The sequence below is a fragment of the Chiloscyllium punctatum genome, chromosome 7 (assembly GCF_047496795.1).
Source record: "Chiloscyllium punctatum isolate Juve2018m chromosome 7, sChiPun1.3, whole genome shotgun sequence".
Classification (NCBI taxonomy): Eukaryota; Metazoa; Chordata; class Chondrichthyes; order Orectolobiformes; family Hemiscylliidae; genus Chiloscyllium; species Chiloscyllium punctatum.
The window spans coordinates 54,971,100-54,987,489 of NC_092745.1; the positions used below are offsets into that span (position 1 = coordinate 54,971,100).

At 39.7% G+C, this 16,390-nt stretch overlaps 1 protein-coding gene across 3 annotated transcripts in view; it reads right to left on the bottom strand.

The window, feature by feature from the left end:
* Positions 1–16,390, bottom strand: part of LOC140479660 (discoidin domain-containing receptor 2-like) — a 155,610-nt gene that overhangs the window by 40,200 nt on the left and 99,020 nt on the right. For all 3 annotated transcript variants that reach the window (XM_072573604.1, XM_072573605.1, XM_072573603.1), the window contains exons 3-5: positions 3,268–3,370; positions 1,587–1,815; positions 306–453 (exon numbers count right to left, since the gene is read on the bottom strand). In XM_072573604.1, the coding sequence (XP_072429705.1) occupies positions 306–453; positions 1,587–1,815; positions 3,268–3,370 (480 nt within the window). The remainder of the gene's footprint in view (positions 1–305; positions 454–1,586; positions 1,816–3,267; positions 3,371–16,390) is intronic.

A 16,390-nucleotide genomic window follows, 5' to 3' on the forward strand; every position in this document is an offset into this window, starting at 1 on the left:
AGCCTTGGGCATTCTGCCCTTAAATCACTTTAGGTGTTTGCTGTCACATTTCATGTTCCTGTGAAGGGTCTTGTGACATTAAATGTACTTTATAAATGTTCATTGAAACTGCAAACATAGACATGCATACATATAGACACTCATATAAGGACAGGTATCTTAAGCATATTATCATGGATAGTGGGTGTAATGATTCAACAATGGCTGCTCAGAGGAAATGGAAATATGAATGATTCTCCAAATCCTTTGATCAAAATCAACCTTGTACATATTGTCTTATCTTCCGAGACTGTGCATGCACTTACCTAGCCATTCACATCCATAGAGCTCCACTCTCATACACACACTCATGGAATGATCAGTAATTGGTATGAACCTGACGAATCTAGCTATCATTGGTGGCTCCAGATCCCTCAGTACAGCATCATATGGGTTTGCATTTCCTTCAATTACCTGAAGACAAAAAAATCCACAAAATTACAGCCAAAATGAAACAAAGCCTCCATCCACAGCAGGATCTCCAGCAATTCACTTCAATGTTTTGAGTAAAGACTCGCCTTAGAATTGGCTCAGTAGTAGCACTCTTGCCTCTGAAGTAGATGTTTGTGAGAGTTCATTATGAGAATCTTTGGCTCTAATTTTAAAGCCAGGAGCTAGGGTGGAGGGGAGGAGAATGGTAGGTGGGGTAGCATGGACCACCACTCTCAGTGCTATACTCTACATTTTACAAATATAAGAAAGCACAGGTCCTTCTGCTCTTGCAATAGAGTAGCATTGGCCAAAGCATGGGAGCAAACTACCTACCTCAAATCTCTGCCTCAAAATGGACAGTAACTAGAATTGGCTTGTAGGAAATAAAGCCTGAGGTGGGGAAGGAGATGCCCTAATAAAAGACACAAATGGTGCTTTCTTTCTACAGGAAATATGACTGAGAGATTAATGCAGATGTATTTGGGTTAGATTAGATTAGATTACTTACAGTGTGGAGACAGGCCCTTTGGCCCAACAAGTCCACACCGACCCGTCGAAGCATGACCCACCCATTCCCCTCTTTACCTAACACTACGGGCAATTTAACATGGCCAATTCACCTGACCTGCACATCTTTGGACTGTGGGAGGAAACCGGAGCACCCGGAGGAAACCCACGTAGACACGGGGAGAACGTGCAAACTCCACACAGTCAGTCGCCTGAGTCGGGAATTGAACCCGGGTCTCTGGCACTGTGAGGCAGCAGTGCTAATCACTGTGCCACCATGCCACCCTTCAAATGCCTTGTTGTAAATATATAGGGTTATATATGCAGTTATTTTATGTTAGGTGATTCAGCCACCTGATACATTTCTCTTAATTTACCCAAAGTCAAAATTACTTCTAATATGATACATTTATTCCATCTAACTCATTTCAGATGTTCTTACTTGAAAGATAAATACATAAGCTTGAAAGAGTTATATATAACCATAACACCCTTTACTCACCATTTGTGCTCTCACCATATGAATTGGATATTACTGAGCAATGGTTTCAACTGCTCCCATTGCCAGCTGTGGTAAAATATGGGCATACCTTTTATGCTGAATTTACCTGTTTCCCATGTCGATTTTTCCATGAATTCCATCGGTTTCCATCTCTACTGTAGTCAAGCCGATACATCTGAGCAAACTCATTGCCATGACCTCCAGCGTGGCGCCCCTGAGTGCCCACCAGGGTAATAAAGTGCAGAGTTCGCAGGTCAACCTGAAGGAATTCCATGTCCTCAGGATCTACAGGACCATCTGGACACCAGGCTCCATCTCCTTCTTCAAAATCCAGCCTATGAGTTGGTAAGACAGCATTATCAGTGCTCAGCTCATGGGTAGCAAAATACAATAGTGTTCAAATTGAAAAGTTTTAAATAGTATTGACGTCAGGCCCAGTGAAGTAAACTGCAAGGTGCAAGTGGGAAGGATGGACTCATAGAATAGTTACAATACAGATGGAATCTAATGCCTTTCCACAAAAGCAACTTGTACCCTGCCCTATCCATCCATCCTTACACTTTATTTCTCTTCAGATAATTATCTAATATTGAGGGTTCTGGAAATCTGAAACAAAGAGAATGCTCGAGAAATTTAGCAGGTCCGGGAGCATCTGTGGACAGGGAAACAGAAAATAAACTTGAAAGGCTTTGGGATTGGATCAGGAAAATAGGACTGACTACACCACTCTACAGAAAACCAATATAGACTCTTTGGGACACACGGCTTCCTTCTTTGCATTATGATTCTATAACATTCATACCTATTTACTCTTGACTTACACAGGGATGTAAGTCACCGGAGTGCATTTCACACCTAAGTATTTAAAGCTGAAATATGCCAGATAACCCCTGAAATTCTTGGGTTTTTTATTAGTATTCATAACTGCATATATAACCCTATACATTTACAACAAGGCATTCCTATCAGGAAACTCCCAGGGTATAACCAGGTATGTGCTCTAGTATTTACTCTTGGATATTTACAACTGACAATGAAATCAGGAATATTTTCCAGGAATATGCACCAGTTTTGTACCCTCACCAACGTAAGCCAAGATTTAGGATTTGACTGTCACACCTGGAGAGTTAGTCTCAACTTCAAACTTTATGCACATGGACAATGGGCATTTGGCAGTATTGAAAGCTTGGAGGAGAGTTCAGCAACAGATGAACTTCGGTGGGGACAGAATCGGATGATGTTACAGCGCTGGAAGCAAAATAGCCTTGATGGTAGAGTAGATACAGAGTTAGATTTCATCTCAACTAGGGCACTAAGATTGCAAAGAGACTTGTTTAGCTTCAGACAAGTGCCAAGGAGATGGATGGCATCAGTGACTAGTGGATGGATCAAAGACTGAAGGCTTGGATCTTCCCAATATTTAGTAAATTATGGGATAAATTGGAGACTTTGGTTTCAGCTCCAGCTCTTGAAAGTGCTAATCAAATTAGTTTCCATGCCTCTGGTGTTTTCAGTTATTTCTGTTTTTGAGAGTTTTCAGTCTTGAAGTTGCACACACCAATCTGTCATTTCTTTTTATGTCTGCTGAAAGATCTGACGTGTTCTGTTCAAGCATCGATCGGCCTTTAATTTCCTCTCCGATTTTCCTATCTTGTAACATGGATAAATCCTTAGATGTCAAAAACATGTCCTGACATTGTCACAGCTGGTACCCTATTGTATGGTCACTGTAAAAATCACATTCCACCTATTAATGACTAGAAACTGCAGACAGAATGTCCACTCACCTTCCATGTTTGGCTGCAGTGGAATCATACCACTGACTGGAAGCAGTGATGTCTTCATCAGGGATTTTCTGACCCGACATCCCAAGTGGATAGCGACACAAAGCTGTAGAAGATGAAGAGTTCAGGTCTTTAACATTGCATGTGTTTAGTAGTGCTCCTCTCTCTCTGTCTCACACACACACACACACATACACATTGTCTCTTTCTTTCTTTCTTTCTCATCATTCTGATGTATTGGGTTAATGCATTAATTAATTCCATTAGATTAAATCTGCCCCAGTTCTTTCTGGAAATGATATTCAGAAACGTTGTGTAAACGATGCCTACAAACGGTTGATTACTGTTTTTTCCATTCATGTGTTAACTTGAGTAAATTTATAAATGTTCTGCTTATAAATCCCATTTACAAATTTATTAAACTGTTTAGGGTAAATATTAACATGCGTTATTGATTTCTTGCAGCTTTGCTGCATTTAAGATGCATTCCACATAGACAGGGGAACTTCAAAAAAATGCTGAACCAGGTCAGTGGAGGCTTGAAATCTTGAAAATCAAGTTTGCAACCCTCACCTGATCAAAGCCTACCTCGTCCCAGTTTTGATGGAGGCTGTAAATTAGACAGCTGGCCATTTTCAAGCCATATTGTCATTGAGCCTTTTGAATTCAACTTGCAAAAATGGAAAGCGAGCTTTTGGATTTAAAGATAGCTGTGGTCAATGATCGGGGAATATAATTCAGAACATTCCAGCATTTAAAATAAAATAATGAGGTAACTTTATTTTTCACAAAGTTGGCAAATGTTTAAAATGTCAGTATGGAGTTGTGCAGTGGTACAGTAGATGAAGAGTCAGTTATTTGTTGAAATAAATGTTTGCATAGGAACAAAAGAAATGCATACCCCTTTATTTCACCTCATGTAACAGGACAATTCAGTGACTGTGACAGTTGGTTGCTTTAGACTGCCAGCAGTTTGCTCAACAGTTATAGATAGTTGTTGTGCAGGGATAAAAGATTATCTTGTAAAGTAACACTTATGGCCTAAAATATGTACCGTTTTGACAGAAAACGGTCAGCTTTCATTATCATTACAATTGAGTAATGACTATTTCTGAGCAATCAATCTGGTGCTGAAAGGAAAATGGATAATATAAACATAGAGATTACTTGAGAAGCTCAAGGGATCTGGCAGCATCTGGAGAAGGAGAAAAAGAGATATCATTTTGTGTCCAACATGACTTCTTCTCAAGGAGGGTCCATGTCAGACTTGAAATGTTAACTGTGCTTTCTCTCCATAGATGCTGTCAGACCTGCTGAGTTTATCCAGCACATTGTGTTTTTATTTAAGGTTTTCAGCATTAGCTGTATTTTGCTTTTATTTGAGTAAATAATTTTAAAATTGTGGGATGTTGCTACAAGTCTCTATTATGACTGATCACTATTTCGAACAAGATTTAAAAAAAATAGTTTTAGTTAAATCTAGTTTCGAGTCATAGAGATGTACAGCATGGAAAGAGACCCTTCAGTCCAACCTGTTCACGCTGACCAGATATCCCAACCCAATCTAGTTCCACCTGCCAGCACCGGGCCCATATCCCTCCAAACCCTTCCTATTCTTATACCCATCAAAATGCCTCTTAAATGTTGAAATTGTACCAGCCTCCACCACTTCCTCTGGCAGCTCATTCCATACATGTAACTCCCTCTGCGTGAAAAAGTTACCCCTTGGGTCTCTTTTATATCTTTCCCCTCTCACCCTAAACCTATGCCCTCTAGTTCGGGACTCCCCCAATCCCAGGGAAAAGACTTTCCCTATCCATGCCCCTCATAATTTTGTAAACTTCTATAAGGTCACCCCTCAGCCTCCGACACTCCAGAGAAAACAGCCCCAGCCTGTTCAGCCTCACCATGTAGCTCAGATCCTCCAACCCTGGCAACATCCTTGTAAGTCTTTTCTGAATCCTTTCAAGTTTCACAACATCTTTCAGATAGGAAGGAGACCAGAATTGCACGCAATATTCCAACAGTGGCCTAACCAATGTCCTGTACAGCTGCAACATGACCTCCCAACTCCTGTACTCAATACTCTGACCAATAAAGGAAAGCATACCAAACACCTTCAGTTTAAAAAGTGATCAGTCATAAAAATGTTAGTTCATGATATGTCAGCTTCTACATTGTCTATTTGCCCCAACCTTTTTCTCATTTTCTGGAAACGTGATTTGATGATTAGTGCTTTTAGTTTCATGGCTGGCTGTCTCAAATAATTCTTTAATGTAATTGGTAGCCTAGCCAGCTCAATGACATTGCAGTAGGCCCACAATGGAAAACCACATAAAGAATGTTACAAAACACAACATGGAGACTGAGCTATAATTCTTACCAGAGCTATCACTCAACTTTTGAGCAAGGCTTTCTTTGAGCTCTTTTGCTTTGTTGTTGATACAAAATTCAGCCTTTCATTTTTAGTCAGAAGTTCACTTCTGCATTGAACAGACTGATGCAAATATCCAGATCATAACTCAAATGTTTTAGAATATAACTAAGTTATAAAAATTAAAGCTCCAACTGCAGTAAGTGAGGACATCTGATTGAAAAAAAAGATAAGCAAACAAGCCTCAAGACTAATTCTACTTAAAAGTTGTATTGTATTTTTTGATAGTGGAAATAAACTTGAACAATGAATGACCCTTCTGTATTATATCTGGAAATTTGGAGAAAGAGTGGTAAAACACGATTAGCAAATAGATTACAGATTCAAAAGTTAACATGGGAAGTAAAGTGATTTCTTTACATTTCTGTTTGAGAGTATCCAAAGATACTTTAAGATCATGGAGGTGGAATGTAGGGGTAGAAATTTCCTTTGTTTGACCTATCTGTGTGTTTGCTACAGAATCAGGCAGTTCATTTCAGTTTAAAGTTAAAAATCACACAACACCAGGTTAAAGTACATTTAGCGGCACGGTGGCACAGTGGTTAGCACTGCTGCCTCACAGCACCAGGGTTCAATTCCCATCTTGGGCAACTGTCTGTGTGGAGTTTGCACATTCTTCCCGTGTCTGCGTGGGTTTCCTCTGGGTGCTCCGGTTTCCTCCCACAATCCAAAGATGTGCAGGTGAGGTGAACTGATCATGCTAAATTGCCATAGTGTTAGGTGAAGGGGTAAATATAGGGGAATGGGTCTGGGTGGGTTGCTCTTTGGAGGGTCGGTGTGGACTTGTTGGGCCTGTTTCCACACTATAAGTAATCTAATCTAAATAGTCCAACAGGTTTATTTGGAAGCACTAGCTTTCAGAGCATTGTCCCTTCATCAGGTAGACAATCACCTGATGAAGGAGCAGCGCTCTGAAAGCTAGTACTCCCAAGTAAACCTGTTGGAGTATAACCGGTGTTGTGTGACTTTTAACTTTATACACCTCAGTCAAACACTGTCACCTCCAAATCATTTCAGTTTAGTTTAGTTTTCACCAGGGAAGCGCAGCTCAAAAATATAGTCTGGTTTGTAGCTAATGTTAGAAATCAATAGTGAACCTCAAAGTCTTTTGACAGGAAGCAATCATTAAAACGAGTTATACAGAGGCTATCAGAGAATTCTATGAAAAACAAACAGCTTGTGTACATTCAAAGATAGAGCAAGTAGCTGAAGAATTCAGAGTCATGAGTTCTTGAAAGAAAATGGAGGATTGTTCAACTAAATGGAAGGAGCCCATATAATTGATACCTCAAGGAATAGCTAGAATATTAATGTGAATTAAGTTAAATTGTGGAGAGCTGCGGCATACCTTTTGGATTGGTTCCAACAAAACCTTCAACATTCCATTAGATAAAGAATCTCTTAAGCAGGACAAGGAAAAGTAGAACTGAATTATAACCTAAGTCCTTATAGGATAGTGTTAAATTAAGGGCACTTACTTTGTTCAATTTATTTTTACTTATACAATTTTTTAAAAAAATGTAAATCTTTTAGCATTGCTCAGTCAGTTAAATGTTTGATTGTTCAGAGTTCTTCTTTAAGCTTTATTGGACCCCACCAGGACCATAGCTTCTGCAGATTGGGTCTTGTTAAGTTTCATAAAAATAGAGAAAAAAACTATTTGGTTGTTGTATGCTTTTAATTCAATCAAGGTAACAAAGCACATTGCAATCAAATGTGCTACAATGTCATGCTTCTGACTGAAAGTTACTTGAAAATATCTATACATGGTTTTTGTTTATCTGTAAGTCATTTATATGATAGCAAAGGAATTATGGAGGTAGACGTTGATTGTGGAATAACGTCAATTGTGATTCATAGGATCAGAGGTGGGGAGAAACTTGCCATCTGCAACACGGACAGTGACAGTTTTCAACAGCACTCCCGCTTTGCCCTCAGCAGTAAAGTTTACTGCACTAACATAGGATGAAGATACTCATCCAGGACATTTGGTACTCATTACTGCATATACCCAACTCTACATAGGCATTTATTTTTAAATACTACTCCCAGTGCCAACTCATCATTTTGTGCTCAGTGCAGCTTTAATTCAAAGTTCAATGGATTTCTTGAAGCAGCATTAGTTGCTGTAGTGAACTCATTTGATATGAACTCCACTTTCACTTGAACAAGTCAGATTTGTCAAATGCATGACTAATTTTTTTTAAAACAAACGAGGACAATAAATAGTTTCAGGACTGGCTGCACATTGCTGAAAAGACAAACTTTAAAAGCACAGTGTACGAAAGTACCTTCCACAGAATGGTAACCCGTAGGAGATCCATTTGTACTGTTTGACATTGTCTCCAAATAAAAGAAGTCTGTTTCCTTGAATGTTCATAAAGTTTTATTTTGTGTGAAATAAGATGCAGTGATCCATAGAAAATGGTTAGAAGTTCAAGGACGTGTCAATATTCAATTTCCGCACTGATGAGGTAGCGCAGTAGGATGGGAGTGGGTGTGGGGGCAGAGAGTACTGTTTCATGAAATATTATGAAAATAGTCTCCTTGGCTTGGTGTCAGCCAAAGCAAGCTGAGTCAAATCTACACAGACATTACACAATCACGATGCTTGCAAAGTGTATTGGGTTTATTTTCTTTAAGTTGTTGAACTCATGAGTTTCAGCTGGAGTCCACTCCAAACTGTCACCTCTCTGGCCTTTCCTGCAATGCCAATATCAAGCACTATCCTCAGTTCCTGTGTCTCAGGCGCAGACCCATGGACTGCAAGCATGCATAGAGGATACAGTATGATGAAAAAAGACTTTCAGCTTTGAACACAAAGAATGGAAAAGTACGAGACTCAATTCCACCCTGATTTTATAGCAGTTTGGTACAGTCCTAAACCAGCATTGTAGACCTTGGCAGCAATATGGGAAAAAAAACAAGATGAATGGTCTAATTGTTTCCCCAATATTTACCGTCTTACCACTGGCTCCAACATACATACATTATCATTAGACTTTGGTCATGTGTATCATATAATTTGAGCAGAAAGTCAGTTCATGTCAAATATTACAGCTGGACTTTTCAAGAAGCAAAACAGAGCAAGTAATGAGAAAAATGGTATTAACGTTCGAGGAAATTAAATATCTTTCTGATTAAACAAATAATTGCTTTTTCTTCAGCTGATACAAAGATTTTCTTAATAAACACCAATGCTTGGAGGTGTTTAAGGCTTAAGCAATTTTTTTTTTAAATCAGCAAATGAATTTGCTAACTTCCTACTTCGATGGAATCTAACACACTTAACATTTTTCGAGACACCCAACAGCCTCTGAGCAGCATTACAGAATACGCTGCCAAAAGGAGGGTGTTACCACCTTCTGCGGAGCTCCACAACCAGCTTGGTATCTGGCTCAAACTTGAATAGCTCAAACTGCAAAAGAACGTTGTGGGTTCAAGTCCCACTTCTGACGTTTGAGCACAGAATCTGGGCAGATATTCCAAGCTCAGTATGGATGGAGTTTTTAATGACTGGAAGTGTTGTTTATGCACGATATGTTAAATAGGTGATTTATGTTCCCTTCAGGTACAAAGATAATGCACAGGAAAATGTCTATGCTTGCTATTTGCAATTTTTAAATTCCAGAAACATTTGATAAAATCCTATTTGGACTGTTACCTAATGCTGAATCTCAAAGTCTTGACATGATTAGGAAATTAGCTGAGTGGCAGGAGACAGGGTCAGGATAAATGGAAGGCGCTTTAATTGGCAGAATATGACCAGTGTTCTCCCCTAAGAGGCTGATGGAGGCTGAATTATTCATATTACTTACTGACCATATATGGTGACAGGATAGAAAGGCATTTATCCAATCTTTGCTGAAGACACTCAGGTTGCATATGTTTGGCACACATGCAAGTATAAAATTACAGTACAAACAGATAGCAATAGATCAAATAAAGGGGATAATTATAGCAAATGGATTTCATTCCTGATGTATAATTGGTAGAGCAAATGCAATTTCTAATGGTGGAATGTCAAAAACCCAAAGTTTCAAATAGACCCATGGGTCAGATACCATTCAGGTGTCATTCAGGAAGTCATGAACAAGTACAGAAAATAATCAAGAAGACTAATGCAATGCTGTCCTTTTTACAGAGAATTAATAGAATACAAGTGGCTAGGAGTTGTGCGTCAGCTATAGAGCCATAAACTGGACTGACAACACCAACAATACAGCAGCTCTGGAGACCAGGATATATTGGCCTTGGAAATATTCAGTGTAAACTGAGTAAAATGGTACCTCGATTTCAAGGGATGGGTTACAAGACAATATTACACAAGCAATAACATTAGCAAATTTGCTGATGACACAAAGCTAGGTGGTAGGGTGAAATGTGATGAGGATGTTAGGGGATTACAGGGTGACCTGGACAAGTTAGGTGAGTGGGCAGATGCATGGCAGATGCAGTTTAATGTGGATAAATGTCTGGTTATCCACTTTGGTGGCAAGAACAGGAAGGCAGATTACTACCTCAATGGTATCAAATTAGGTAAAGGGGCTGTTCAGAGAGATCTGGGTGTTCTTGTCCACCAGTCAATGAAGGCAAGCATGCAGGTACAGCAGGTCGTGAAGAAGGCTAATAGCATGCTGGCCTTCATAACAAGAGGGATTGAGTATAGAAGCAAAGAGGTGCTTCTGCAGCTGTACAGGGCCCTGGTGAGACCACACCTGGAGTACTGTGTACAGTTCTGGTCTCCAAATTTGAGGAAAGACATTCTGGCTATTGAGGGAGTGCAGCGTAGGTTCACGAGGTCAATTCCTGGAATGGCAGGATTGCCTTACACGGAAAGACTGAAGCGACTGGGCTTGTATACCCTTGAGTTTAGAAGACTGAGAGGGGATCTGATTGAAACGTATAGGCTTATGAAAGGACTGGACACTCTGGCAGGAGGGAACATATTTCCGTTGATGGGTGAGTGCCGAACCAGAGGACACAACTTAAAAATACGGGGTAGACCATTTAGGACAGAGATGAGGAGAAACTACTTCACCCAGAGAGTGGTGGCTGTGTGGAATGCTCTGCCCCAGAGGGCAGTGGAGGCCCAGTCTCTGGATTCTTTTAAGAAAGAATTGGATAGAGCTCTTAAAGATAGTGGAGTCAAGGGGTATGGAGATAAGGCTGGAACAGGATACTAATTAGGAATGATCAGCCATGATCATATTGAATGGCGGTGCAGGCTCGAAGGGCAGAATGGCCTACTCCTGCATCTATTGTCTATTGTCTATTGTCTATTATTCTCTGGAATTTAGAAAGTTATGGGGTGACTTGATCAAAAGCTTCAAGCTATTAAGGAGACAGATTAAGATAAGCTGAAGATAAGTATTAGTTTAAGGGTGTAGGATGAGAGGACATAGCCTAAAAAATGGAGCCAACCTTTCAGGAATAAAATTTGGGTTCACTTTTACAAAGGGTGACAAGTTTGGAAATCTTATCTGCAAAAGGCAATTGATGTAAGATCAATTGTTAATTTTAAAATTGACATTGATCGATTTTTATTTGCTAAAGGTACAAGAGGATTTGGGGAAAAGTTGGGTACAGAGTTGGGTTACAAATTGTCCATCATCTCATTGAATGGCACTAGGTGATAAATAATGTACTCCTGTTTCTACGTTCTACCTTCCTAGGTAGATTAGATTAGCTACAGTATGGGAACAGGCCCTACAGCCCTACAAGTCCACACTGACCCTCTGAAGAGTAACACACCCAGACCCATTCCCCAACTCCACATTTATTCCAGACTAATGCACCCAACACTATGGGCAATTTAGCATGGCCAATTCACCTAATCTGCACATCTTTGGATTGTGGGAGGAAACCGGAGCACCCGGAGGAAACCCATGCAGACACGGGGAGAATGTGCAAACTCCACACAGACAGTTGCCCGAGACCAGAATCTAATCACTGAGCCACTGTGCAGCCCAAGGTAGATGTAACACATTGCATGACACAATATGAAGAAGGCAGGTTCTTTCAGGTTCCCTGCCAAAACTTATCTCTTAACTAATATTGCTATAAGAAAGATGATCTGGTTATTATTATGTTGCTGTTTGTGGGAGCTTGTACATCAATTAACTGTAATGTTTTCTGCGTTACAATTGTGGCTGGCCTTCAGGAAGTATTCATTGGCTTGTAAAGCTTTTGGGACTGTTGAATTGTCAAGGATATTCATGCTGTTTTCTTGCTTTTGAATCTCCATGGTTAAAAAACATTGTGTACATCTTTACAAAGTTGGTCAACCATGGTGAACAAAGGAAGTTCAGGATTATATAAAATTAAAAGAAAAGAGCTATAAAGTTACCAGAAGTAGCAGTAAATCTGAGGTTTGGGAGTATTCCTGGAATATAACAAAGGAGGAACAAGAAACTGGTAAGGAAATGGGTAAAAGAATATGCATATAAAATCTAGCAAAATATGTATAAACAGACATTAGAAGCTTCTTAGGGCTCATAAAAAGGAAACATTTTGACTAAAATAAGAGTGGGTCCATACAGGCAGAGTCAGGGGAATTTATATTGCGGAATAGAGAACTGGCAAAGAAGTTAAATGATTGATTTGTGTCCATTTTTCACTCAGGGAGATACAAGAAATCGCCCAGAATTAGGGACCCTAGTGGTTAGGGAGAATGAGGAGTTGAAGGAAATTAACAGTAGTAAGAAAATTGTACTGGAGAAATCAGTGGGGCCAAAGGTTGATAAATTGCCAGAACCTGATGGTCTACATCCCAATATGTCAAAGCAGATAGTTATAGAGTTAGACAATTCAATGGTGATTATCTTCCAACAGTTTATTGATTTTGGAATGATTTCCACAGATTGGGAAGTAGCAAATGTTCCCACATTATTTAAGAAAGGAGTGAAACAGATCATGGGGAACAACACACCTTAAGTGAGTAGTAGGGAAAATGCTAGAAACTATTATGAAAGATGGGATAAATAGACACTCAGATAATAATGATCTGATGGACATATTCAGCTTGGATTTGTGAATGAGAAATTGTGTTTGACAAATTTTGTTGAGTCTTTGATGATATTACTAGCAAAATTGATCAAGGTGAGCCAATGAATGTGGTATAGTTACAGTTTCAGAGAATTCTTGAGAAAGTCTCCCACAGGAGTTTAGGTAAAAAAATTAAAACACTTTGCATAGAAGGGAATCTACTGATATGGTTCAATACTGGCTAACAGACAGAAAGCAGAACATAAGTGTAAATGGGTAATTCTTGCATTGGCAGAATATGACTAGGGGGCACTGCAAGGATGAGTACTTGAGCCCCAGATGCTCATAATAAATTTATCAAAGATTTGGAGGTGGGGACCAAATGTAATATTTCCAAATTTATGTATTATATAAATCCAAGTGGGCATGTCTGTTGTGTGGAAGACGTAAAGTGACTTCAGGAGAATTTGGACTGGTTTAGTGAATGGGCAAAAACATGGTCCAGTAGTGGAGTAGATGACCTACCATATGCAGAGGCTGATAACTTAATAGTGCAATATTTCCAGGGTCATTGGAGTCAAAGGCCATGCTGCAGACAGCAAAAGTGACACTAGTCTCAAACATCACCAATGCATATCAGCTTGGCACCTCTGAGATACTTATTTTCTTGGTTTCAGGGCACCTCCATTTTCGGGCCTCCGCAATGCCTAATTCTCCTGCAGGGCTGCTAAGGCTCTTGAGCTGCAAAACCTCTGATTTGACTGGCTGTACTGGGACTCCTCCTCACATTTTGTGTGGAAAGAGCTCCCCAAGTGTGTCACCTGACAATTGTGGGGTGACAGACATACAATCAATTCTGACATTCAGGCTCTGAAACTCAAAGAAGATCCTGTCTATGGAACTGGAAATGTGTTGGAAGATGTCTAATGATGCCCTGCTCATCCTCTTTGGATGGATATGGTGACTGACATATTAGATGGATGTAAAGAAGGATTGGTATAACTGAACATTGCTGTGCTTTGGGTATTAACAGCAGTTACTTGTTCATTAGCTTCAATTGTACTGAGATTTTCATTTTATACAAAATATTTGATGGATGGCACTCTGACCCAATAAATTACAGAATTTTATTTTTTGTCATTTGGTAGTACATAATTCAAGTATTGCTAAAAAAAGGGCACACTTTGCAGTCCTATTAAAATAAAGCATGATAATTAACTGTCAATCAAAATTAGTAGATGCATCCTCCGTTTCAATGCCTCTGCTAGTGAGAGTCCATTTGCCAACTATTTAGTTCTCTTCTCTTATAAACGATGGTTTCCCCTTTAAATTTGTTTACTTGTGAAATGTCATGATGAGTACAAGGTGCAATTTCAGCAACATTCAGATATTATATTTATGCACAACTACCTTTCTAAGTATAAGTGAAAGCTCATATATTGTGAAGGACAAAAAGAAAAGTAAGTACTGGTAAAGACTAGAAAGCCTGACTCAATTTATTTACATCAGAAACTGGATAGCTTTGAGTCACCCATGACACATGAAATTAATCTGTTTGCTGTGGAAGCTTCAGAAACCAATTTTGATTAGATTACTTACAGTGTGGAAACAGGCCCTTCAGCCCAACAAGTCCACACTGACCACAACCCACCCAGACCCATTCCCCTACATTTACCCCTTCACCTAACACTACGGGCAATTTAGCATGGCCAATTCATCTAACCTGCACATTTTTGAATGGTGGGAGGAAACCGGAGCACCAGGAGGAAACCCACACAAACCACGAAAGAATGTGCAAACTCCACACAGAAAGTCGCCTGAGGCGGGAATTGAACCCAGGTCTCTGGCGCTGAGAGGCAGCAGTGCTAACCACTGTGCCACCGTGCCACCCTAAAGTTGAATGCTCCCTGGATTTGGTAGCAAGCCATTAATTATTCAGGTAAATAATGATTTTTCATTTGAATTATTTCATTTCAAACAGAAAAATGAGAATTCTGTTTTTGCACCAGAATTAGGGGCCCAGAAAGGTTGGCAGTGCTTAAAACCGAGACTTGCTGTCAAAGCTTTTGTCTTACACTTTTCAGGATAGATGCAAGATCACCAATTCTCAAAGAGAACAACAATTTGTACTATGTGAGAGAAGGATGCTCATTGGTAGGCTCTAATTGAATAAGACATTAGCATGGAGAATGCACCAGGGAAAACTTTGTGTTTTAGCTTAAATTAAAAAAAAACAAGTCCATTCTGATTGGTTGAGGTGTTGCCATGGGAAATGTATGTCAGGACAGTTGAATTCTTAGAAACCTGCAATTATCAAAGTTGAATGTTCCCTGGATTTGGTAGCAAGCCATTAATTATTCAGGTAAACAATAATTTTTGATTTGAATTATCAGGTTAAGTAGAATTATTAAACATTGAAATAAAAAAATTCTGGAAATACTCATATGATAATTTGTGGAAAGAGAAACAAAATGAAGATTTCAGCTTTCTGCCCTTTCATCAGGATTGGAACAAGCCTAAGTTGTAACATGGTTATACCATGGATGTAGACAGGGAAAGAAGGAAGTGGAGGAATGAGCAAAAGGTGATAATGCTGGAAGCAGGAAAGGTTAGCTGGCAAAAGGCATGATAGTGCAAAGCAAACCATAATGGCACAATAAAAGGAAGAAAAGGTGTGTCAAGAGATAGTGTGAGTTGCAGCAGAATCATTATCAAAGTTGCTCTTCTCCCTTATAGCCTATCACAAACTCTGACTTTCATTCATGTACCCACTCTCCTTTTTCCTCAGCCTCCACTGTTTTTGACCGTCACATCTCTAACATTTTCCAGTTCTGATGGAAGGTCATTCATTTGAAAATCTCTAGATGTGGGCTCGGAAATGGGAGGGCTGGTAATTTGGCAGGGGAGACCAACACTTTCCACTGCAAAGGCATGTTACCATTAGCAAAATGGACGTGGTGCAACTAGACACCACCTCTTGCTGCAATGGGCATTGTACCAGCATTGAGAGGAGCTTCCATCAAATGGACAGACCATAAGGTAACGTCTGGCTAACAAGGTGGTAGGGCTCTCCACCTTGAAAGCCACTGGATGAGCCCACCTGGATCAATATGGCTGTCTCCATTGGTTAGGCACCAACTTCATTAACCAGCTTCTCTCTGCTTGGGCTGTCATCTCTGGGATGTGGGACACTGTCCTCAATTGTCTTTGGTAGCAAAATGCCATTCCAGCATCCTAGTGCCCGCTGGCAGGGGTTGGCTCCCATTTTTGGTTCCAGCATCAGGTTTTCCTTGGGCAATGATGAAACTTAACTCATTAACTCCATCTCTCTCTCTCTATCTTTCCTCACAGATGCTGCCTAACCTGCTAAGTATTTCATTAATTTTCTGTATTCAGATTTCCAGCATTTTGATTTTGTATTAGAATTAGCATAAAACTATCCTATTTTGGACCTATGTTATTATTAAAAATCAGTGCCTCCCCAACCTGTCTTCAGAAATAGGTTGATATAATTTCAGAAATTGTAACTTTCCAGCTTAATGCACTGGTGTACCCAGATACTGGGCCACAATTACAGGGCACATGTTTGGCTCCAGAATGTCTTGTCTGCTCATAGTATTTAATCTTAGTTAAACTGTTTAACAAATGGGGGTGAGTTCTACCTTTTTATATGGAGGAAGGGAGAGTCAGATTGTTAATTGATGC